Source organism: Argopecten irradians, chromosome 2, assembly GCF_041381155.1.
Source record: "Argopecten irradians isolate NY chromosome 2, Ai_NY, whole genome shotgun sequence".
NCBI classification, from domain to species: domain Eukaryota; kingdom Metazoa; phylum Mollusca; class Bivalvia; order Pectinida; family Pectinidae; genus Argopecten; species Argopecten irradians.
This window is the reverse complement of record NC_091135.1, coordinates 12,352,528-12,379,631: the sequence shown is the minus strand read 5'-3', so window position 1 is coordinate 12,379,631 and position 27,104 is coordinate 12,352,528. Positions and strand designations below refer to the sequence as shown.

The window sequence follows — 27,104 nt, the reverse complement described above, 5'->3', positions numbered from 1 at the left end:
ATAGACTCGATATAAATCAAACGAAAACATTTGAAACAAAGCGCTATTCAACCCCCGGGATGGAATCCGATTAGTAATCAAGCAAAAATGAAAGTGTTTTTTGTAGTGCTCCATCACATTCGATCTGCCTTTCGAATACAGAGAGCACTTGTACACCGTTCGCCACAGCTGGCTAAATCCCTTCAAAAGTAACACAGATCGTATCTCACCTACACTGACAGGCCTCACAGGTTTACACCGACACTAAAGGCAACGCTTTGAAATCGAAAGCCAATTAATAGGACTAGAGTTACATAGAAATCAGGTAAAAATATACATATCGCCTTATCAGGAAATATCGTATATTTGTTGGGGTGAGAAAAATGACCTAAGTAATTCACCAAAGAACAAAGTGCTTGCATATTCGTCTTTTCTGATGAATAAAGGATAATGCTACAGGTGATTTCCACAGGTACAAACCACTTAGCACTGTTATATCACTGAGATGTATGTACGGATCAGTTGCTCGATGTTAACGTGATGGAGTGATTAACCGTAAAAAAATACATCAGTGACACATTCGGCTGCTATCACCAGGAATGTACAGGTCGTAAACATTTTCAATATGGAGCATGACCTTTTCCTTTCCGGATTTCTGCTGTGTTGAAATATTGTCTTGTTTGTAAGAAATTATTTTAAAAAAAAAACACTTTGGTAGTGTGTTGAACCAAATATTGTAATTCCGAGAGGTTTCGGTATACTTCAATGTCGATACCAATAAATGTTAGATTGATGACTAATTAACATCTGTTTACAGTAGTCATGAAACATTTTTTTTGTTTTCTCTCTCAAATGATGAATACTTGACAATAGATTTCAACATATTGTAAAAAAAGACACTAAAACATAACAAGATACCCGTGTTACTAATCCCTTTCAAATGATGTATCATTCCTCTGTCCTTCAAGAACGCGTGAGTGGCGTTAATATTATCACACACTGGGACGTCAGTTAGTCCAACAACTGGTGGGGATAACCAATAGTACAAGAACATATTGCACTAGTTCATTTATGAATGCCCGAAATGTCCGAGCACATGTTGGACCATTGAGAATATCACATCCTTTATCGGGATAGGACACTTTATATTTCAGAAGTACGGTGGCTAGGAACGGACAGGATAAGAAATAAAATTATTGTATGGGAACAAAATAACAAAATAATGAAATTCATTGCAAATATTACCCTTAGCAAATGCACTGCAATCTGAGAACTTTGTAACATTACTGAGAACTTTGTAACATTACTGAGAACTTTGTAACATTACTGAGAACTTTGTAACATTACTGAGCACTTTGTAACATTACTGAGAACTTTGTAACATTACTGAGAACTTTGTAACATTACTGAGCACTTTGTAACATTACTGAGAACTTTGTAACATTACTGATCACTTTGTAACATTACTGAGCACTTTGTAACATTACTGAGCACTTTGTAACATTACTGAGCACTTTGTAACATTACTGAGAACTTTGTAACATTACTGAGCACTTTGTAACATTACTGAGAACTTTGTAACATTACTGATCACTTTGTAACATTACTGAGCACTTTGTAACATTACTGAGCATTTGTACACATTACTGAGAACTTTGTACATTACTGAGAACTTTGTAACATTACTGAGAACTTTGTAACATTACTGAACATTTGTAACATTACTGAGCACTTTGTAACATTACTGAGCACTTTGTAACATTACGACACTTTGTAAACTTGTACATTAGACACTTTGTAACATTACTGACACTTTGTAACATTACTGACACTTTGTAACATTACTGAGAACTTTGTAACATTACTGAGAACTTTGTAACATTACTGAGCACTTTATAACATTACTGAGAACTTTGTAATCTTACTGAGCATTTGTAACATTATCGAGAACTTTGTAACATTACTGAGCATTTGTAACAGTTTCACAAAACCAAGACAAAACATTTAATCTACAAGAATTTCAGAAAACAGAACAGATATTGGGAATTACCATTTCGTCGCTTAACCTCACCATATGTAAATGCGAGCATACACAATGCCAATCTTAAGACAAATGCTTCAATAACAAATATATTCTTTAGAAGCAAATAACTGGTTTTCTTAAATCATTGTTCATCAATAATGATGTATTTTCTATCTATTATCAAGCAAAATAATAAGAAATGCATGACTAATTAAAATTGTAATTATGCATTCGACATATAAATGCTACGCCTGTTCATTGCACATAAAATCGCAGATCCGGTACATGTATAATTTCTTGTTTAAATAAACAATGGCGTTTCATGCAGTGTACCGCAGAAGTTGTATAAACTCTTGGTCAATGCTATACCAGACCGTTTTAAGCTAACAAAAAAACCTGCGACATCAACGACGTATCAAGTTAAAACCTGAATAATACACCAACTGAGTATTCAATACGATTATGTCGCTATCAGTCCTCTGTCACTTCAGCCGACTCACACTGCCATACCAAGGAAACTACTTATGGCGCTAACGTCTTACATGGCACACTGCAACTGGCAGAAGGCGGTAATATATTGTTTGTTAACCGTTATCGTACGATAGCCGAACACAAGAAGTCCGCTTTTTGGAGTCCTCATTACCTCATCGAGACCATCAGACGACACACTGCCACAAGTAGAAGGCTATTTTGGGTGTTAAGAGTCCTGTCAGAAGAGCCGACAGCAAGTTAACACTATGGTTGTCCAGTAATTCAGTACCGCTGATAAACTCAATGTTTGGTCCCGGATGCTCCACAGTACATTTTTTCTCTCGGTCAAATCCTACAGGAGAAAGTCATGGAAAACGAAGTTAGGTCAATTTTCATGGAAATTCGCAGGAATTATTGATAAATCTTAATAACGTAACTTAGACACAATCTTCGGGCCAATATCCCTATATTTTCAAAAGTTATATATATTTTAAAGCAGATAAACGTATTTCCCTAAGGAGGACACTCCTCTCAAATAAACACAAAACACACAAATAGTTATGATATGTATCTACAACAACATAGAGTTTACATTGAGCGTGCGCTACAACATTCAAAGAAAGAAAATTCATGCAAATCACATGAATCAGCTAAAAAAAGGAAAAAAACTCGTTTTCATCCCATCATTAACCATTTACGATAAGACCACTTAAACATCTTCCTTAAACGTATTACAAATTTAAATACAAAGTAATTTGAACATGAATGTCTTAATAGCACGAAATATTTTCGTCTCATGAAATGCTTATTTCATGAAAAGAAATATCCATCACTGTTGTATTTACTTCTGGTTTAATAAAGATCACATGAGAAGAAATATCCATCAATATTGTATTTACTTCTAGTTTAAACCCCGATTCATAAACCGATAAGTAATACCACCAGTTTAAAGTCTACAACAAAGAACGTGAGATTTATAAACTATAAGTCAAAAGTTGATTTCATGAGGTTTTCACTCATTTCTATAAAAAATGTGTAAGCCGTAAAACAAACTACGAACCATAATAACTTTTTTACAGATGTATAACATTAATTAACAAATTGTCTCCGCTCTTTTGTGTTGTATACAATATTCCATCATTTTCATGAAGATAATAAGGCAACATTTGAGGTCAAGCAAACTAGGTTGGATTTTCTTTCATTTAAACTATATCTGCGTGATGGAAGTCTACAGAAATTTAATTCACTAAGACCTAAATCGAGTCCATTAAAGATTCTATTGTGTATTTTTTATTGTTGACAGACCCACACATACGTGACAAGGAGATCCTAATTAGGCAGGTTACGTAAATGCACCACTATATGTGGTATACGTGTTGGGTGAGGCGTTATCATGACACCGATTGGATAAATATGTTGGGTTAGATGTTATCTCCACACCGATTGGGTATATCTCTTAGGTCAGATATTATCTTGACACCGATTGGTTCCTTGTCACCCAACCTAATTATCTACGAGAGAATTGGTATAATATTGGAGGTTATCTACAATACCAGCAGATCGACTCTCTTTGATCCCAAAAATAAATTGGCGACATTGAAGACTGACCGTGTGGAGGGCCACAAAGGCTTTCTGCAGATTAACCATGTCATAAAACCATTAATCATTTGCTTCACCCATTACCACTTCACATGATTGCAATGCCTCATCAGTGGTAGCACACCCCTCCTTCCGTATTGACATCATTAACCTGTTCAAACTAACACTAATAACTTCAAATTTTAGCAGATTACGCGATATGAATGATAGTAAATGATAGTTGATAAAGGTGATCGGGATGCCACACCCTTTCCTGCATGCGACCGGTACCAGAATGAGCCAGCTACTGGTGCCGCGCGACTCGTGGTTCGGGCCAGATTTCTGCAATACATCTAGGGCGTGGTTTCACTGATCATTCTTAACATGACAAAATCAATATCATTCCAAAAGACAAATTTTAAATAAATGTTCAACTGATATCAATATTAGCGAGATATCAGTCCTACAGGGTAAAGATACCATCACCACTCACTACTCCTTCCTGTAGATTGTAGTGATAGGGCACTCAGAATTCTGTGGACGGAAATTAATTTGAAATGATAAATATTCAGTATTACAATCAATGTATATAGACGTAAGGTAGGATATTCAGCAATTGAGGAAATTACTCAAATTGCGCCAAGATAAATGGCTAATTATTTCGTCGCCGCCCAATACACACAAAGTAAATATGACCGCAGTCGATGATGGTGCCTTGTGGGTATGTGGTACAAAATCGACAATAACGACATTTCCTTGATTAGAACAATTTCTGAGCCAAACATGACATGAATTATGAATGGAATTGGCAGTATCGGTAGGAAACTAGCCAACATGAACATCCCCAAAATTAGTTTGTGACCCTTAATTGGCTTTTGTTAATTAGACACTAAGTCATTTAGCAATCTAAAAATAATACGTACGAGATGACTTTCAGGAAACATCATAACGTTATTCTGCATTTTATTATGTAAGCAAAACAAGACCGTGTATATCAATTAAACAGATCTTGATCCGAGTGACTTTGACAAGTTTCTCCATTTTTTTTAACTTTTTTGCTGAGTATCTACTTAATATAATGAAAGCATTGAAATTATATCAGCGAACATTATCTGTGTCTTTGATACTAATTGTGCCGAAAACGGTACAATGGATGAATATAACGTTAACAGTCATTTTTCATCAATGAAACTTTGGGCTCTGATATTTTGGTTTCAAGAAGTTCTCATATGAATACGGTTTTCCCAATTTGTGGCACTGTCTAAAAGACATCATGGGTGTGATCATGGACGTCCGTGGTGTAATGTTCTCACTTTACTATTCGCTGGCATTTCCCGTAATAACGGTGTAACTGTTTAAACACGAATTTCAGTTAATTAGAAAAAAAAACTAATATTTGCTTCATTAGGCAGCTATTTATACCTTCGGAAATAGCGTATTCACATGAATAAGATTTCGAATCATACACACGATTGATTTATTCTAACTAATGATATTGTTCTGAATAAATAAGATTTTGAAACAAATTATTTAAATAGTGATATATCCTAACTAATGATAGTGTTCTGAATAATTCAGATTTCGAAACAAAGTATTGATAGATTGATCAAAAGCATTAATACGAGTGACTGATCCTAAAGATGTTGTTCTCAGCCACAGTTCCTCTGACGAGATATTCCGTTTTTATTCATTGACGTGTCGACTAGCAAGAAAAGTTCCTTAACCGAAATGTCAATCAACTTCACACTTAAATTAGAACTAGACATCGATCTGGATGTAAATCTCTGAAATGTGTTGGCTATTGAGAGTTAAACGCAATTACTCTCATTCAAATCGCTTGAAAACCAGTGATCTCTTGTGTTAAACAAACGTTCCCTTGGAGATGGTTGTCTATCACTAGCGCACAATACTCGTTACGTACACCATACACTCGTTAGGGTTACTGTGATTTGTGACTCATAGTTGTCTTCACATTGAAAACAGCGTCTCAGTGAAGGGTTATGTGGAATCCTCAGTGACAGGCTACTATGTTCTGACGAGTTATGTGGAATCGTTATCTCTACATTCACCACAGCGTCTCAGTGACAGGTTAAGTGGAATTGTTATCTCTACATTCACCACACCGTCTCAGTGGCAGGTTATGTGGAATTGTTATCGCTACATTTACCACAACGTCTCAGTGACAGGTTATGTGGAATCGTTATCTCTACATTCACCACAACGTCTCAGTGATGGGTTATGTGGAATCGTTATCTCTACATTCACCACAACGTCTCAGTGGCGGGCGATATGGAATCGTTATCTCTACATTCACCACAATGTCTCAGTGACAGGTTATGTGGAATCGTTATCTCTACATTCACCACAATGTCTCAGTGACAGGTTATGTGGAATCGTTATCTCTACATTCACCACACCGTCTCAGTGGCAGGTTATGTGGAATTGTTATCTCTACATTCACCACACCGTCTCAGTGGCAGGTTATGTGGAATTGTTATCGCTACATTTACCACAACATCTCAGTGACAGGTTATGTGGAATCGTTATCTCTACATTCACCACAACGTCTCAGTGATGGGTTATGTGGAATCGTTATCTCTACATTCACCACACCGTCTCAGTGGCAGGTTATGTGGAATCGTTATCTCTACATTCACCACACCGTCTCAGTGGCGGGCTTATGTGGAATCTTTATCTCTACATTCACCACAGCGTCTCAGTGACAGGTTATGTGGAATCGTTATCTCTACATTCACCACAACGTCTCAGTGGCAGGCGATATGGAATCCTTATCTCTGCTGCATTCCCCCTGGCCCACAGTGTCTCAGTGACAGGTTATGTGGAATAGTTATCTCTACATTTCCCACATCGTCTCAGTGGCGGGCTATATGGAATCTTTATCTCTACATTAACCACAGCGTCTCAGTGGCGGGTCATACCTGTGATCACCCTCATCTGACCTTTGATCACCCATCTAACCTGTGATCCCCCATCTTACATGTGATCCCCCATCTTACCTGTGATCCCCCATCTTACCCCATTTACTTGATCCCCCATCTTACATGTGATCCCCCATCTTACTTGTGATCCCCATTTTACCTGTGATCCCCCATCTTACCTATGATCTCCCATCTTACATGTGGTCCCCCGTCTTACATGTGATGGTCTTCTGTCTTACATGTGGTCCCCCGTCTTACCTTTGATCCCCATCTTACCTGTGATCTCCAATCTTACATGTGGTCCCCCGTCTTACCTTTGATCCCCATCTTACCTGTGATCTCCAATCTTACATGTGGTCCCCCGTCTTACATGTGGTCCCCCGTCTTACCTTTGATCCCCATCTTACCTGTGATCTCCAATCTTACATGTGGTCCCCCGTCTTACATGTGTCCCTCTTACCTGTGATCCCCATCTTACCTGTGATCCCCAATCTTACATGTGATCCCCAATCTTACCTGTGATCCCCAATCTTACATGTGATCCCCAATCTTACATGTGATCCCCCATCTTACATGTGGTCCCCCATCTTACATGTGATCCCCCATCTTACTTATGATCCCCATCTTACATGTGATCCCCATCTTACCTGTGACCTCCATCTTACCTGTGATCTCCCCATCTTACCTGTGATCCCCAATCTTACATGTGATCCCCCATCTTACCTGTGATCCCCAATCTTACTTGTGTCCCCATCTACTGTGTCCCTCTTACCTGTGATCCCCATCTTTATGTGATCCCCTGTCTTGCCTGTGATCCCCCAATCTTACATGTGATCCCCAATCTTACATGTGATATCAATTTTACCTGTGATCCCCCATCTTACCTGTGATCCCCCATCTTACCTGTGATCCCAAATCTTACATGTGATCCCCATCTTACCCGTGATCCCCAATCTTACTTGTGAGTCCCCCGTCTAACCTGTGATCCCCAATCTTACATGTGATCCCCATCTTACATGTGATCCCCAATCTTACATGTGATCCCCATGTTACCTGTGATCCTCCATCTTACCTGTGGTCTCCCGTCTTACCTGTGATCCCCATCTTACATGTGATCCCCATGTTACCTGTGACCTCCATCTTACCTGTGTCCCTCCCTGTGATCCTTTATATCCTGTGATCCCCCATCTTACATGTGATCCCCCATCTTACATGTGATCCCCAATCTTACATGTGATCCCCTATCTTACCTGTGATCCCCCATCTTACATGTGATCCCCAATCTTACATGTGATCCCCAATCTTACATGTGATCCCAATTTTACTGTGATCCCCATCTTACTGTGATCCCCACATTGATCCCCATCTGATCCCCAATCTTACCTGTGATCCCCCATTTTACCTGTGATCCCCATTTACCTTATCCATCTTACCTGTGATCCCCATCTTACCTGTGATCTTCCCATCTTACTGTGATCCCCATATTACAAGTGATCCCCATTTTTCCTGTGATCCTAATTTCACCTGTGATCCCCCATCTTACCTGGGATCTTCCCATCTTACTTGTGATCCTCCATCTTACTTGATCATGTGATTCCCCATTTTACATGTGATTTCCCTATCTTACATGTGATTCCCCATCTTGCCTGTGATCTTCCCATCTTACATGTGATCCCTTATCTTACATGTGATCCCCATCTTACCTGTCCCCTATCTTACCTGTGATCTCCCCATCTTACCTGTGATCCCCATTTACTGTACATGTGATCCCCCTTCTTACCTGTGATCCCCCATCTTACATGTGATCCCCTTTTACCTGTGATCCCCATCTTACCTGTGATCCCCATCTTACATGTGATTCCCATCTTACATTGTGATCCCCATCTTACATGTGATCCCCATCTTACCTGTGATCCCCATCTTACAGTGATCCCCATTTTACCTGTGATCCTAATTTTACCTGTGATCCCCCATCTTACATGTGATCCCCATTTTACCTGAGATCCCCCTTCTTACCTGCGATCCCCATCTTACATGTGATTCCCTATCTTACATGTGATTCCCATCTTACATGTGATCTCCCTACCTTACTTGTGATCCTCCTTCTTATCTGTGATCCCCCATCTTACCTGTGATCTTCCCATCATACATGCGATCACCCATCTTACCTTTGATCCCCCATCTTACCGGTGTGATCCCCAATCTTACCTGTGATCCCCCATCTTACATGTGATCACCCATCTTACCTGTAATCTCCCCATCTTACATGTGATCCCATATCTTACCTGTGATCCCCCATCTTACCCGTGATCCTCCATCTTACCTGTGATCCCCCATCTTACCTGCAACCCCCCATCTTACTTGTGATCCCCCATCTTACCTGTGATCCCCATTTTACCTGTGATCCCAAATCTTACCTGTGATCCTCCATCTTACCTGTGATCCCCCATCTTACATATAATCACTCATCTTACCTGTAATCTCCCCATCTTACTTGTGATCCCCCATCTTCCTGTATCCCATTATCTTTACCTGTGATCCCCATTTCTTACCTGTGATCCCCCATCTTACATGTGATCCCCCATCTTACCTGTGATCCCCCATCTTACATGTGATCCCCCATCTTACATGTGATCCCCAATCTTACCTGTGATCCCCAATCTTACCTGTGATCCCCCATCTTACCTGTGATCCCCCATCTTACATGTGATCCCCAATCTTACCTGTGATCCCCCATCTTACTTGTGATCCCCAATCTTACCTGTGATCCCCCATCTTACCTGTGATCCCCCATCTTACCTGTGATCCCCAATCTTACCTGTGATCCTCATTTTACCTGTGATCCCCATTTTACCTGTGATCCCAAATCTTACCTGAGAACTGGAACAAAGCCCCTAGGTAGGAATCGATGGTCGATCCTAACAGGCCTGCTAGTGCCCCAGTCGGGATGATGAGCCATTGGGCGGGGCTCTTGTGAAGCTGGAAGTCACTGGTACAAAGTAACAGGGTGAGGTAATAAGCCACGCCCACTAATGCCCCGCCCATTCCACTGCTTAGTGTTCCAATCATTGTTATTCCTCCATTAGTACCTATACAACATAGAAGGATGCCTCTGGTCATTCTTCAGATAAAGCATTAATGTCATACACTTTTATTTCTTTTATTTGTTGATTAATTAACGTCCTATTAACAGCCAGGGTCATGTAAGGACGGCCATCCATGTATGCGGTGTGATGCGTGTATGTGTGTGTCCTGGGAGACTGCGGTATTCGTGTTGTGTCTTCTTGTATAGTGGAACTGTTGCCCTTTTTATAGTGCTATATCACTAAAGCATGCAACTGAAGACACCAAGCAACACATCCCATCCGATCACATTATACTGGCAACGGGCGAACCAGTCGTCCTACTCCCTGTATGCTGGGGGCTAAGCAGGAGCAGATACTACCACTTTTATAGACTTAGTTTGTCTCGGCCCGAATAGTTAATCCATAAAACAATTGCATACAGTACCTACCCATGCAATTCCTGCTCACTCTTACTGTACCACCTGGCTACCAATGGTCAATTTAATAGCAAGAACGAACAACAGGATTTCTAATACAACTTTTGGTTGTCAATGATATCGAGATACATTTTAAGTCAGTTTTCATAAAAATTCACAATGGCAGAGTGGTTTTCTGTATGTTTAGAGCAAATGACAATATGAAAGGGTAGGTATAAGAGAGAAAAATAGTCTTCCTTATGGGAATATGGATAGGAATATTCTCTCCTTTGAATCAATTAATCATTGGAAATCTAAAGGTTTCATCACATTCTCTGCAATTCCTAACTTTCGTACTTTGATAATTAGGCCATGCCTGTTAATTAGTTCTTGTAATAAGTCCATGTGTGGTAAAAAGTCCATGTCTGGTGACCAGTATGTGTTTTTGTCTGTAGTCATGCTGTTTTGTTTAGATATATTGTGGACTTGACTTGTGTTGGCCCTGTACCTTGTTATAAGCTGTTGCCTTGCTATGGCAATCAATTTCTAATAAAAAGAAATAGTTCTCAATAAACCTGGTCATAATGTCTAGTAATAACCCAATGTATATAGTAATAGACCAATATCTGACAGCAAGCTCATTACATAATCATAAACAGTAAATCACGCAAAATCTACCAAAGTAAAACACACTCCACTATAAGCCTGGTCGGAGTTCTGGGTATCAAACTACAGTTATTACTGGAAATTATAATGGTGGGTATCAGTTAACAGTTATTACTGGAAATTATAATGGTGGGTATCAGTTACAGTTATTACTGGAAATTATAATGGTGGGTATCAGTTACAGTTATTACTGGAAATTATAATGGTGGGTATCAGTTATTTATTACTGGAAATTATAATGGTGGGTATCAGTTATTACTGGAAATTATAATGGTGGGTATCAGTTACAGTTATTACTGGAAATTATAATGGTGGGTATCAGTTATTACTGGAAATTATAATGGTGGGTATCAGTTACAGTTATTACTGGAAATTATAATGGTGGGTATCAGTTATTACTGGAAATTATAATGGTGGGTATCAGTTACAGTTATTACTGGAAATTATAATGGTGGGTATCAGTAAGTTAACTAATGGGATATCATAGCCTTCTTATGATCGTTTACAGTATATACTTTGGCTGCAACATGGTATATTCAAAGTCGCAGGTTCCCTTAAAATTATTTGCCTATACTAATTCAGCATTGATATTTCTAACTGGTAGTAACTGTTGTACTACTTATCATCAAATAGGATCAACTATTATATGAAGCTCAAGTGAACCAAAAATTGTTTCCGTTATTTCATAATTGATTTCCCCGAGTGATAAATCAATGATAAAATATAATTTGATTGTATTATTTATATCACTAATCTATTTGTTACTTCAATGTCTTACAAAATGTGGTAAGAAAATTTTACTTTGTTTATCTACATGCTATGTACTGCCTAACACTATTCCATAAAGGCACAATAAAATCAAAACCAATTCACTAACCAGATTTATTGATTATCAAGTTGCATAATTCATCCAATTTCAACTGGCCATTCCAAACGCATCTTCCAGATGACATAAGTCTGCTAGAGTTATCTCCCTTGAAGCATAAACATTTCTTAACTTTAAGGAATCTCTTAAATTAAAATTCCCCATACGAAAGCATTACATCAGTTAAGGAAAAAATCTTAAGGGTTTTCCTTAACTTCTGTAATGCATTCTATAGAGAATTTTAAGCTAAAGGATTCTTTAAGTTAAGAAATATTTGTGAAACTGGGCCCAGGTAACAGATGTGAACTAACAAAAATTGTAATGAATTTGATCCAAATTTTTCTGTTATAAAAATCCCATATTGAATATTTCAGGTTGTGTGCATGATAGCACAGCTGATGTAGTTGAATCTAAGATACATATATGTATGAAGAAAGCATTCCTTACAAAAACTATATCTATATATCTATAAAAAAAAAATAAAACAAGACCTTTTGAGAATGGTAAAGCTCACCACTGGCAGCCTTACGATAACTCTTTGTATCTTTCCCGGATACTATACCGGAAGTTGTTATTAGTCTCGCTCCTAGAAGTTTTTAAGAAAATGCCGGACAAAACGTCCAGTTGTTTGTGTGCTGATTTATTTGATTTAAATATGCTAAGGTTTAGTGCAATACACTTTTCCAGTAAAAAAGAATCTAATATAAACATATCATTACTTCTTGTTAGACTTACTATACTGAATTATAACTTTTTACAGGATACAAGTGAATTCTTTAGTGAAACATAATGGATAAGTAAATTTTCCATAACAAACAATAAAATATACCTACATACCCAAGATACATGTAATACAATTCTATTTCATTAATGAAAAAATAATAATTAAAAAAAAAAAACTTTATAGATAACTATATGCATTAGTCCACTTGACAAAGCGAATAATGAAATACATACACATCAAACTTTCACAGAATTTAAAATTTAGTCTTTATCTATACCTTGGCATATGAAATTGAGGCCTTAAAAAGGGGGAGAGGCGCTAATTGGGTCAAATATGCTAAACATGAATTAATGTCTGTGTACTATATGAGTTACCTTTTGGTACTTTTCGTAGTGATGTGATGAGTCGGGGTGTGGTATTGACACTGAAAACAGTTCCAATCTCCGAGGCAAATGTGTCACCACAGCTACAGGCCAGAGCACCCATAACAGCCATGGAGAAGAGGGAGGAGTTGTACCACATCTGGAAGTCGACAACCTTCTCCGTACACCCACTGTCCAACATGTAAAGTACAGCAAACTGAGCTGCGATCCCGCCATTACACAGCACCTGTATCCAATTTCTCTGGCCTCCTGTTTATACAATAATCAGTATACATATATATTCCGTCTTTAGATTTTACAGAGTTAGCTCCCTTTTGGGTAGGTATCGATTGTTAAGTCATTATTTTGTGAGCGCAATTCACATCGCTTTCCCTGAAAAGTATGACGTTACGCTTGCATGATGTCAAAATCAATACCTACCCACATGGGCTGATAACTATGTAATATGCAAAGAGGGAATAGTTTTCTTTTAAGTGTTTCTGTCTTCTTCTTCAATTTTTAAGCAACACTTTTTAGAAGGGAATGTTTTTTACCTCAGTTTGAGAACAACAATTTCCAGAAATAAACAAAATTGCAAAATTTAGTAGACTGCACATATAAACACAATTATAAATTATTTATTGTTCAAATGATGTACTGTTGATGCTCTGTCTGCAGTGGGTGGATCGTCTTTAATCTGTGGACCCTAATTATTTGGTCTCAAAGTTTCAATCCTGATAATCTCTCTTCCATAAGTATACATCACAGAGTGGTAATAGTGTCTGCATTTCGAGGGATATCCCTCTTCATCAGCCCAACATACATGTACTACTAAGGTAAAATTGAAAGGAAATAATGATTGTATTTTAATCAAATTTGTATGTCTAAATTTGTTGTTTTTTAATAACTGCAGGAAATCATACAATAGTTTTTTATGGAACAAGTCTTCTTTGATACTCCAGAGGTTACTATCACTGACGTTATATCCACCCCTGAATTATCTCATAGTAAAACTGGAGGTAACAGAACAGAACTGGTAATTCAGTCCTTTGAAGTGTATCAAAAGAGCCAAATAAATGTAAAGTGGTTGAATGTGTGACTTTGAAATTTGGGCGTCACACTCTCTGTAGTCTGCAAAGGAAATTTTTGAAGGCCTGTGATTGGTTCAAATGTTTCCTCCTGAGCTGCCTTCATTTTTACTATGATCCAGGGATGGATATAAACCGCTGGAGTATCGAGAATGGGAACAAGTATTGAATAAACATTTCGTTGTAATCTCACCTTCTTTGAAATCTTCTTCAAACTTTTTCTTAATCGACGATTTGTACTTTGTGGCTTTTGATGCCAGTACAAAAAATGTTAGTAGACAGGCACAGAAACAAAGGCTGCTGATGGTAAGGATGAAACCAATTACCAGTCCTACAATAACAAAGTATTGTCTTATTCTTACAAGAATTTGAATTCAATAACAACAGGCCAATTGGCCTCAAAGGTCAGCTGAGTTTTAGATGAAACAAAGACAAATCAACACTATATATTGGTCCATTGCACCCATCAGGCTCTTAACATCCGTCAAAGATTTGATCATTTTGACATTTTAATTTATGAGGATTATTTGATTTCATCACATCTGTGAATTCAGAAGAAGGTTTTTGAAATTTTCATTATTTTGCGCCTTTTTGACCCCACCTCTTGGCCCCGCCTCCTGGCCCCTGAGGGACAGCCGGGACTAATTTGGATATGATGCTAAAATGCTATATCTTAGTCTAATAATTCTAACCAAGTTTGACTCATTTCATACGAAAACTGAGCAAATAATGCTCATTTATGTGTTATCCCTACATTAACTGCAGTAAATTTGCAGACCTCCTCCCCTGGGGAAAATCTCAGACCCAAGAGCCATGATGAAATTCACGTTTTTTCATAGAGGGCATTAAGACTTTTTCACTATGGTAAACCTTCCATTAGTTCGAACAAAATTAAATAAATATTGATGGACCAGTTCGAATTATCCGAAATTAAGCTTCAGGTAAAAAATAGTGAATTTGAACTATCCGAGATGAAATCAGTAAAAATTAGTTTTGAGTACCGACGTTAATTCCTTATCTGTCGTATGGTCATTATAATGATCATTTATACAATCTTTATTCAAACATTTTTGTTGAAATGTGCAAAATATATCACCATTTTTGGGACTCCATTGCGCAGATTTTCCGACAAAAATCTTACTTTTACGTTCGTAATTTGACGTGTTTTTACGGAAAAAATGCGTGTTCGAATTAACCGGAGGTTTACCGTACTTGATTTGATTACATCTGTGAATTCATAAGATTTTGAAAACAGTAGCCATTTTGACAACTTTTGACCCCACCCTCAGTCTTTGTGGGTCAGCAAAGACCTCTTTAGCTATGATGTTAACTTATGATCTTAGACTAATGATTCTAACCAAGTTGGATTCATTTCTATGAAAATGGAACAATAATGATCAAAAATATGTTTTTCCTATATAAACTAGTATTTGATTCCTCTCCAGGGAAAATCAGAGACCCCATGGCCATGAAATTCCTAATTTGTTTATAGGGCCTTAAGGACCATTCTATCTATAAAAAGTATTTGATTTCATCCCAGGTGACAAAATAATATCTGGATAAGTTTTACATCTATAATGAGCTACAATTCATTATCGTCACAAACGGTACAGGCATTTCATCGTCACAAACGGTACAGCCATTTCAACAGACATCACATTTATGATTAAAAAGAAAATATCTATGTGTCATAAAAAACCCATTCTTAGTAGTTAGCCTCATAAGAGAGGAACAGTAATAAAAAGTGATATCACAGATCAAAATAGTGTCACAGACTTGTTTCTTCTTCATCATGTAACAAACCTGTAATAGCCCCAGATTTGTCGAGACTGCGTTTTTTCAGGCCCCATTTTGTAACCAGTACTGGAATAATAGCAGCCATTAACCATCTCCAAGGGTTCACACAATGTGTACCTGTCAATCAAAACCCAACACTGCTTTAATTATCATTATTGCCTTAAAATTGGTAATTTAGAAATTATGCATAGAGCTCTGGAAATCATCGAAGAGAGTGAAAATAACATCAAATCAAAAAAAAAATTTTCTTTTTAATGTTCTACCTTGAAAACAATGCTGTTTTAATATAATTCTAAAGCAGATTAATTAAAGGATTATTTACACAGGATTAAGTATATATGAGCACATATTGATATACATGTACGTGAATTGCGACCTGGTTCTAGGAATAAAAGTAATGGATGCAAGTCTACCACTTGATCTCTCTAGTCAAGAGTCACATTATGACATTTTTTCTACCAGAGTTGCTGTAATATTCAGCAGATATTCTAACTGAATAACGTGTATCTCCAATCTTGTGTGTATACTACATTTTGTACGTGTACGTAATGTGCACGCAATATAGAATTGTATTCGATAACCTAATTGACAGCTGTTTATCTTTTGAAAATTAAATTTTACCGTCATTAAATATCGTGTAGACCAAACTGAGGAGCCAGCAAGCAATGCTAACCGGCATAGCAAACGCCAACAACATCACCAGCCACATCTTGAAAGTACAGGAAGCAATATCCGGAAATGAAGGAAACCCCTAATTTTCCCACAATGCACCACGGAATTCTATTAATAGAAAATAAATGATACATTTCAGAAAATCAAAGTACTGCTAGTACTCCTAGTCAGACATGTAAAGCATTCCCTGTTTACAAAACATGTGAAGTATATATAACTATTCTTGAATTCTTTAACTGCAGGTCAAAGTCACATATGGCACTCTATTCAATCAGAAAACAAACAGATTTTTTCTTCATGTTTAGAAAATGATGATGTAAAAAACAATTTAGATTTAAAATTCAGAGAAAAAAAATTATTGGAAAAGTAGGTTTTAACTGACCAAACATTCATTTTTTTTTAAATCTGTTAACATTTACTATTCTGCAAATAGCACCTCAATGATATACATTAATTACATATATCACTGTGACATGACATTAGAATCAATATACATAATGTATTACAATCACATAGATATTTATCGCACCTGGGACAGAAATGTCCCCAAATGATTGGCGGAGAGCCGTTAAGTGGTGTAACCCTAACACTTTATAGGGGTCAGAAAATTTATGGTGCAATATGGCGGCTCTCGCCCTCGCTTCAATATTTAAACACATTCTCTTAAACGAAATATACCATTTTATTACTTTTAAAATATATATGTTTTTTTGTGTAAAATTAACTTAAATCGTATTAATACTTCAAATTAAACGAAAGATGCGAGTTGTCTACCCTATGCCAGTTTGCAAGTTGATGATACGGTGAAAGTCATACGTAATTCCTTCCGTGTTCATAAACAAAAACAAATGTGAAATCGAATCATCATAATCACTCTCATTGTATGTGACAGTTCATTAAAATGTTGTTAATACATTTAAAATAGTGTAATTTTGAAAACAATGAGCTCCATATTCGAGTCCATAGTTTTCCTTTTCCAGTTCTTTTTCCACCAAATGAAATGACTTTTTTGTTTTTCTTAATGACAGAATATAAAAAAGATATCCTAATCCTTATTCATATATTCGGTGAAATCCATGAAATTGTGCATTTTAAAGGGACATAAACCTTAAATAATTTGTTTTGTATGCTTAGATATGGTTTTCAGATGTTTATTGAATATTTAATTACAATGATTGGTCATCTAAAACGACAGGAAAACGTGGGGAATACCTACTTCAAAAATGATAAAAATAGACCGTCATATTCTATTTTTCGAACACAAAACGAAAGCTGGCCGAAAGCGAGGTTATAATGAACAATAAACTTGCTGACGTGACAAGGAATATTAGTTTTCCACTTTTCAAAAATATTTTCTAATTTACGATGGTTGACAAATGAAGTTTAAGCCATAATTGTTATACAACAACAATTTGTATTTAGCGTAAGAATGATAAGTCAAAAGTCAAACAAGACTTTTCATTCGATCATGACAGGGCACCGCGAAGGGAGGTTCCTGACTTCATTGCAAATCAAAAAAATCTTAGCACTTGTTAGCACTTTTTGTTTGTGTGTTTTTTTGTGTTTTTTTTTTTTTTTTTTGCATATAGATACATCAGGATTTCGACATTTTGAAATAATTTGCGTGCCATTTGTTTTTCTTCCTAAAACCGTGAAGCTGTTCTAATAACCATCACACAAAGAAGTCACTCATTCCTCATTGTTGTGGAGAATCCATTTTCCAAAGAATTTTGAATATGATTCACCATAAGTAGCAATGTCATTATCGACTATTTCTCTATTTCTTTTAGTTCTTACTGGTAAATCAGTACAACATATAAATTGACGATAATTACCACTTTTTAAGGCTTCAGACCATCCTCCTGGAAACTCCATAAATATTTTGGTTGCAAAGCCAGCATACATGGATGCCGTGATTTTCCCTCTGCTACCGCCTTTTGGGCTGGCCAGGAACTCTTCGAATTATCTGTAATGGTTTAAAATGTAACCGTTAAAACGATCATAACCATTCGCCGAAGTTTAGAATCCCTCGAATATATTTCTAACATAGCTTGAATACAGGTTGGCTAACCAAGCCATATTATAAGGTTATTTTTAATTTTCTCAAAGGCATCTTGTTCACCAGTACAGTACCGAAGGTTAAAGGAAAGAGATCAGTCAAGGTCAGGAATATAATTGCTTGTTGCAATCAAATCAAATTACGTCTTCCCATAGTTGTGCCTTACGGAATGAATGGTATTTTCCAGCAAACGCTTGTCTTGTTTTCTCATTTTTGTAGATGAAAAAGGAAAAACTCCCTATTAAGTCAATAAATGTGATATAGCAGACCTTTTTATTCTGGAACTTCTCTCTTTTTTGTATAGGAGTTGTTTTCGTTGTTGGGTATCCAAATGGTGGAATTTTTTAAGGTGAACGGACACCTCCTTTACCCTAAGCAGGCATCCGTCTACTAGACACGGCTTTTTCGACTTGTTTGTTTCGCTGAAAAAAAATCCATTGAAACAAGGATTTAGTAAAGCTATACAAGATGTATTGTTACATGGTGATAATGCATGTAACTCAGATAATTATTCAAATATTAAATGTTTCTAATTTCAAATATCGTTTCAAGTCACTAGATTATTTAACACTTTAAATGAATCTTCGATCGCAACAATTTTCACAGCTTACATGCAATCATTCCTAAAGATATCCATGAAAAAGTAAGCTATACGAATACTTGAGATCCATTGGAGAGATATGAAGATGGTATTTTCTATCTTTTTGCGCTCTTCGTGAAAAAATATCAGTTATGAATGAGTACAATAACAAATGTCTATTGCACTTTGCCTTCATTTCAATTGAGGCATATTCCAATCATTGCCTCCATTTGGAGGAACTATCTTTTGATCAAGCATGTTTCCTTTTGAGATGTTCTGCCACACAGGAAAATTCGAGGAGGCACTCAGAACGAGTGGCTGAAATAACAGCAAAATTTGATGCTGCGCGTAAAAAACCATGAAATTAAAAAAAAACATGCACAAAACACAATGATCGTTAAACGTCTTATATTGAAACTGAAGATATAGATTGAATGATCAGTCATTAGGAAATTCCACACCAGACAGCCTGATTAATACGTAATAGTAATAGTACGCACCTACAGGAGGAGATTCATTCAACTCCCAACCATATATGCTTTATGTACATTTTTCATATCTAATTAAATTTAATCCTTGTACACATTTATAAGCAGTGGGGTCACTAAAAGGAAATTAACGAATATGCAACTTGGCTAAATTAGCGTGTGAGCGTCGAAGGCGAGAGATTTTGGTGTTTTAGGGGTCTGAGGGTGACCTCCGGGAAAAATATTGTAATTTAGAATGGCTGAGATGAGTTTTACAATGTATTTTAATGATTTTGCGAGTGCCCGAAAGCGCGAGATTTTGGTGGTGGGGGTCTGGGGCCTCCCCCGGAAAAAAATTACGATTTAGAATGGCTTAGATGAGTTTTACGATGCATTTTGATGAATTTGCGAGCCCTCAAAGGCGCGAGAATTTGGTGTAAGGGGGGGGGGGGGGGGGGGGGGCTCTCCCCCGGGCAAAAAAAAAATACGATTTAGAATGGCTGAGATGAGTTTTAAGAGGTATTTTAATGATTATAAAGCGTACTTAACATGGTAATTTTTCGATTTAGAAATGATAATTGTGTCGCCATAACATTATGCAACCCTACTCGATCTGAATATACCGGCTTCACACCATCGGAACATTGTTGTGTAACATAAAAAAATGAATTAATTGTCTCGCTAAGACATATAAACAAATTGATCTTTTAAGAGACATTTTTTAAATAGTACATATAATCCCTTGATGAACACTTTAGTCTAGTTCGTGTGTATTGAATTTTTTACTATTCAAGGTTTGACATTATGTGCTTGAACGTTTAAGGAAATGCGCCGCGCAGCGGAAAAATTTCTAGAATGAAGTACGAAAAATGTGCAGGAGGACCCTTTTTTCTTTCAAATAAACATTTTTAGAAAATTCAGTCGGCGAAAATGGGGGGGGGGGGGGGGGGGGGGGGGCAAAAAGACATGTTTGCCCCCCCCGTCCTGGGGAACGAGGGGGGGGGGCAGTTGCCCCCCCCCCCGCTTCCTACGCCCCTGGTGATGACATAACGTCAGTATTGGCAGGTGATGAAATGACATGACGTCAGTATTGGCAGGTGATGAAATGACATGACGTCAGTATTGGCAGGTGATGAAATGACATGACGTCAGTATTGGCAGGTGATGAAATGACATGACGTCAGTATTGACAGGTGATGAAATGACATGACGTCAGTATTGGCAGGTGATAAAATGACATGACGTCAGTATTGGCAGGTGATGAAATGACATGACATCAGTATTGACAGGTGATGAAATGACATGACGTCAGTATTGGCAGGTGATGAAATGACATGACGTCAGTATTGACAGGTTATGAAATGACATGACGTCAGTATTGACAGGTGATAAATGACATGACGTAAGTATTGGTCAGGTGATGAAATGACATGATGTCAGTATTGGTAGGTGAATGACATGACGTCAGTATTGACAGGTGATGAAATGACATGACGTCGGTATTGGCAGGTGATGAATGACATGACGTCAGTATTGGCAGGTGATGATGACATGACGTCGTATTGAGGTGATGAAATGACATGATGTCAGTATTGACAGGTGATGAAATGACATGACGTCAGTATTGACAGGTGATGAAATGACATGACGTCAGTATTGACAGGTGATGAAATGACATGACGTTAGTATTGACAGGTGATGAAATGACATGACGTCAGTATTGACAGGTGATGAAATGACATGACGTCAGTACTGGCAGGTGATGAAATGACATGACGTCAGTATTGGCAGGTGGTGAAATGACATGACATCTGTATTGGTAAGTGATGCCATGACATAACATAAGCATTGGCAGATGACACCATGACATGACGTCAGTATTGGCAGGTTATGAAATGACATGACGTCAGTATTGACAGGTGATGAAATGACATGACGTCAGTATTGACAGGTGATGAAATGACATGACGTCAGTATTGACAGGTGATGAAATGACATGATGTCAGTATTGACAGGTGATGAAATGACATGACGTCAGTATTGACAGGTGATTGAAATGACATGACAGGTGAAACTTTACATGATGAAATTGACATGATCCTAGTATTGGCAGGTTATGAAATGACATTCCATCAGTATTGGCAGGTGATGACATGACGTCAGTATTGGCAGGTGATGAAGTGACATGACGTCAGTATTGACAGGTGATGAAATGACATGACGTCAGTATTGGCAGGTGATGAAATGACATGATGTTAGTATTGACAGGTGATGAAATGTCATGATGTTAGTATTGGCAGGTCATGAAATGGCATTCCGTCAGTATTGGCAGGTGATGAAATGACATGACTTTAGTATTGGCAGGTGATGAAATGACATGACGAGACATTATTTGGTCCTTTGATGTAGATCAAAAGAATTTAGTAACAGTACACTGGTTGACTATGGCTTAGAAGTTTGTCGTTGCTCTCAGTAGTTTCTGTTGGCCTGTGATTGGTCAGGTGTTTTTTCTCCTAAAATGCCATCATTTTTATTTCAACATAGTCCAGGGGTACTTATCAAGATAGTGATAGTAACCCTAGTAGGTAGTATTGAGGATGTTTGTTTTTGTTTGTTTGTTAAATCACAGGTTTACGACTCGCAAATTTTTTTTTATTAAAAATACTAAAAATACTGATATTTTAGTTTTTTGGTTTTTTTTCCACGTCATAAACCTGTGGTTAAATCAAAAGAAACATTGAAATAATTATCAAAACTTTTATTTCATAAAATATCTAAATAATATTGTGATAACAAATCACTGGATCTATAACGAATGATTATTTTCTACAAATTTCCAGTACCACCTCAGAGAGCTCTAGATCTCTCTTACTCTCAATAATGTAAACATTTGGTTTTTATGTTATGGAAAACCAGGTTTAACCTATTCACATATTATCTCTATTTTCAATCATAGTAAATTCCTTTAATATCTAATGTCTTTTTAATTTCAAAACGTCTCTGTCCAAAAACTTAAATTTTATAAAATGAAGGGCTATTCATGATTTTATTAGGGTCCCTTTCACATGATCCTTTCAGTAGCTGCAGTTGGATAAAAATGGGGCAATGATAATAATGACGAAATAACAAATGAAATTGACAGAACAAATCATTTAAACTAATACAATTATGAATTGTTATCATGGTGAACATATCTTATGAAATAAAGGTTTAAAGAAAAAAATTATTAGGTTTTCAGAGCTACCAAAATGACAATCTAGAAGAAAGTAAGTATGAAATAAGCCTAACTACTCTAATGATGTTCCGTCATTGCATATTATAGAGTTAGCCCCCTTGCGGATGGGTATCCATTGAGATGACATTATTTTGTGGGCACAATTCACGTCGTTTTCTTAGAAAAATCTGACTTTACCCTCGCAAGCACATGATGTCTTATCAATCCCTACCTGTAAGGGCAGCTAACTCTGTAATATATGCAAATACAGAATATTTAAACAGCCATAACCTGTTCCCTCACTTACTTATAAACATACATACAAACAACCGAATACACAATCACATGATTATAATATAACTCCCTCTACATACATGTATTCTAAAATCTTACATGAAATGAAACATTGCTACACAAATTATCATCCTAAAACAATAAAATAATGTTGTACCATAACAACACTCAAGTCAAGTCCAGCCACTATCCTTAAACTGAGAAAGGTAATAATTTTGACGGTTGTTCTGTTGCTATGTTTGTTAATAAGAAATCCTACTATTTCACCCAATATATAGTGGATATTCCTTGTTTCTTGATGAACACCAGTTATATTTCATTGAGTAAGGTTGAAACTTTGATATTTAAAAGTTTCCACCTCACGAAATGAAATGTTACGGGTATTCATCAAGAAACAAGGAATATTCTATTTATTACATTTTTTCTCGCTCCCATTTACAGAAGACCATCACTACTAGTTCAATCAAAAGTTATTCTGTCATTGTATTTTACAGTTATTTGCCCTTGCAATTATTACGTCATATTTTGAGAGCATAACGTCATATTTTTACACAAAAATATGACATCACTTTCGCGCACAAACAAATGAGATTACAATCAAAATTATACATTCACTGTCAATGCTGCATTCCGATTGGTCAAAAGTGAGTGAAAATATAAAAACTGATATTTTCACTGGAATGAAGTATATCACTTTAATGTTCCCCGTTAAATCTTATATTTCACTGCGAAAAATGTAATAAATTCCTAAGCTGATAATTTCTGAAAGTAATGCTTGCATTCTGTTACAGCTCACATATTCAAACTCTGCTCTTATGGTAATGACAGTTTGTTAAATGCAAGGCTTGTAGTGAAAAAAATCAATCTTTCACAATATGGCATATAAGTTTCTGTGAAAATGAAGAACATTATCTTAAAAGGTTTTTAATCATTTCAGGCCAAATTCTTGCATAGAATTATTCAAAAATCTGACAATTATAGCTGTTAATTCAATAATCCATATTATATAATTTGATAAAAGTATTATAGGAATGATTTTGAGATTTAAATTTTGTTAAGCTTTCCTGCCAAGAACAGTTATAATGGATATTCAAATATAGAAAAAAAAAATTCAATTTAATCAATACAATCATCATGAGTGGAACTCTATTTGAGAACAAGAGGCCAAGAGGGCCTGTATCGCTCACCTGGTTATTGTAATGCCAAGTAATGTTCTGATTACAGGATCATTGTTTCTTTTCTGAAGGAATTTAAGATTTACCTCTAATTTCCCTATTGGGACCCATTCTGTCTGCTCTAGGGGGTCAGAGCCAAAATTTATACAAACTATGTTCCCCTTCCCCAAAGGATGTTTCTGGTCAAATTGGTTACAATCCATGCAGAACTCTAAGACTAATAGCGATTTACAGGATTTACCTGTATTTCCCCTATTGGGCCCTGCCCCTCCTGCCCCCCGGGGGTCAGAGCCAAAATTTATACAAACTCTGTTTCCCTTCCCCCAAGGATGTTTCTGGCCAAATTTGGTTACATTCCATGCATAACTCTATGACTAGTAGCGATTGAAAGGAAATGCTGAGGTACGGACGACAGCCGTAGCGGCATGACATAAGCTCACCAGCCCTTTGGGCCAGGTGAGCTAAAAAAAATGAAAATAAAACTATTAAAGTTGAATTAAGCGATAGTCCACAAATTATCAAAAAAAAAACTTCACATGGTAAACGTTATGTTTATATTTCAATGTCAAACTTTTTTACCATAAAAATATGAACACTCACAGACCTTCGTATAATGATCAAACAAATATAAAATGGAATCAGCCAGTATCCTGATTTTATATTAAGTAAACAAACAGTGTTCTCCAATATTGCATTATCTGTCTCCTTGGACACAGTTTATGAACATCTTAAAATCAACAAAAATTAAATGCTAATGAACCTGGCCAGATAAGTAGTGTGAAATAAATGACTCGCATTTGAACAGGTGAAATATTGATAAAGCACTACCAGTATTCATGTCAAACCAAACCGTTCTGCTCGCTTCCTTTTCTTCGCCTGAAAAAAACCAAATGGAAGTTAAAACTAAACATTTAAAGATGCTTCACTGCTGACAGAGGATAAATGATAAACAATAATTGGTGTTTAATCCTGTTTATATATGTCTAATATACACAAAAAATAATATGAAATATGGTAATTTATTTTGCTTTCGGTGCATGCGCATTCAGTACTTCATTCCTTATTTTGCTTTCGGTGCATGCGCAATCAGTACTTCATTCCATATAAGACATAGTGTACGTCACAGAATTTTTGGGGGATGCAATTAATTATTTTAATTTTTTTCTATCTTGAAGTAGAATAAGAATCTCAAACTTTTCAATGGTGGTAATGGTGTGGAGTTAGTCACTTTTGAAACTGAAGAAAAATGCTAATTTGTCTGCTCCTGTTTAATGATAAAGTAAAAATACCATCAGCCTGCAGTGGAGCATATTTAACACAAAAAATAATATAAAAACCAGAAATATGTCTGTTAAGACATTAAGTGCTCGCTAAACACTTCCTAACCTTAATTCTGGTATGAAATCATCCTCTGCAACAGGTGTACGTACGTAGCACTTTCGCTCATTATCTTTGGAACTATTGCAAGGAGATAGTTTCCGCCCTTGAAATTACTTTGAAGTTCTTTGTTACATAAAAGTGTGTTTATTATCATATTGATACCATAAACTTGTTTCGTTGTTCAAAATAGTTGTCCGCTAGAACACTGTCCAGTCTCTGTGCACGTTTGGATGACCTTACCTGTTTCATGCGTTGAACACCTTCTGGGGTACATTAGATCTAGGAGCTCAGGACACTCAGACTGATCTATTTTATAATGTGTTTTAATTTATTCTGTTTCCTCTAACGCAATAGCTGTGCAAATTTTATAAATGTTAATTTAGAAACTGCAGCAAATCGTGTTCTATGGTCACCAGGTTTTATTAAGCGATAGTGCAACGTACACCTAGAACCTATGATGAATGTGATATAATTAAATATGTGCCGGTACTAAAAGTTATCAGTTTTGTCACTTTCTTTTATTGACTATATAAAACCTGAATTGCATTGTATTGTTTTCGGAAGTTTCCAAAGTCGATCAGATGCTTAGAATAACGTGACCTATGCAAGACTTTGGCATGATACGCTGCTGGTATTTTACACAAAAATTGCGTTGCATGTGTATTGTTTTCTGTTGTTACCATGGTTATAGTAGATGATCTCTGGACACGTATTTCCTAATTTGTGTTTTTGTGAGTTTTGTGTTCATCTAAAAATCCATGGCGAAATCTGTTAAAAAATATCGCTATATGACACGGACTTCCAAGTCACAGCAGGGCGCAGTTGGGAATCTGTGCATAGCGGATTTACACAGGAATCTACACCTATACAAGGAAAATAATAGAACGGTGCACTCGTACTTATAATTTATTTGAGTTTGGTGCATGCACAGCGATCAGATACTTCAGAATAACGTAGGACTTTAGTGTCAAGAAATTTTTTTGCTCTGATTTTGTCTGATAAGGATATTTATAGTCACTAATAATACGTACATCAGCTTCTAAACTATCTGTTTGCACTTGTTGAAACCCCAAATCTTTCCTTCCTTTTTAGGAGTTTTTCTTGGTTTTCTCAGTCTGAAAATATGATTGACATTGTATAATGAAGACAAAATATGGATTTAACAACGTTTTATGACTGTTTGATGCTTATACATTAGCATTGTATCCCATATTACATAAACTTGCAAGTCTTTTACATGTGAATCACGACATGGTAATGAGTCTCTACGGAAAGAAAGCATATGCTAAT

At 36.6% G+C, this 27,104-nt stretch overlaps 1 protein-coding gene and 1 long non-coding RNA gene across 2 annotated transcripts; both read right to left on the bottom strand.

Moving 5' to 3' along the window:
* Positions 1 to 1,817: 1,817 nt before the first annotated feature.
* LOC138314485 (transmembrane protein 19-like) lies at positions 1,818 to 16,742 on the bottom strand. The gene is made up of 6 exons (XM_069254843.1): positions 16,595 to 16,742; positions 15,980 to 16,090; positions 14,370 to 14,507; positions 13,101 to 13,358; positions 9,864 to 10,079; positions 1,818 to 2,825 (listed from the first exon to the last, which is right to left on the bottom strand). Exons 1-6 carry the CDS (start codon positions 16,680 to 16,682, stop codon positions 2,659 to 2,661), a joined length of 978 nt encoding a protein of 325 aa, XP_069110944.1. The 5' UTR covers positions 16,683 to 16,742; the 3' UTR covers positions 1,818 to 2,658.
* Positions 16,743 to 22,494: 5,752 nt separating this feature from the next.
* Positions 22,495 to 26,924, bottom strand: LOC138314484 (uncharacterized). The gene is made up of 2 exons (XR_011207378.1): positions 26,846 to 26,924; positions 22,495 to 25,310 (listed from the first exon to the last, which is right to left on the bottom strand). It is a non-coding gene; the product is annotated as an uncharacterized lncRNA (long non-coding RNA).
* Positions 26,925 to 27,104: the final 180 nt, after the last annotated feature.

Excerpts from the sequence above, each read along its gene's own strand:
- LOC138314485 (XM_069254843.1), bottom strand. The coding sequence starts at position 16,682 with ATGTGGCTGGTGATGTTGTTGGCGTTTGCTATGCCGGTTAGCATTGCT. Across the intron at positions 13,359-14,369 it reads TGAAGAAGATTTCAAAGAAG|GAGGCCAGAGAAATTGGATA; the intron begins GTGAGATTACAA and ends TTGTATAAACAG. Across the intron at positions 2,826-9,863 it reads GGCTTTGTTCCAGTTCTCAG|GATTTGACCGAGAGAAAAAA; the intron begins GTAAGATTTGGG and ends TTTCTCCTGTAG.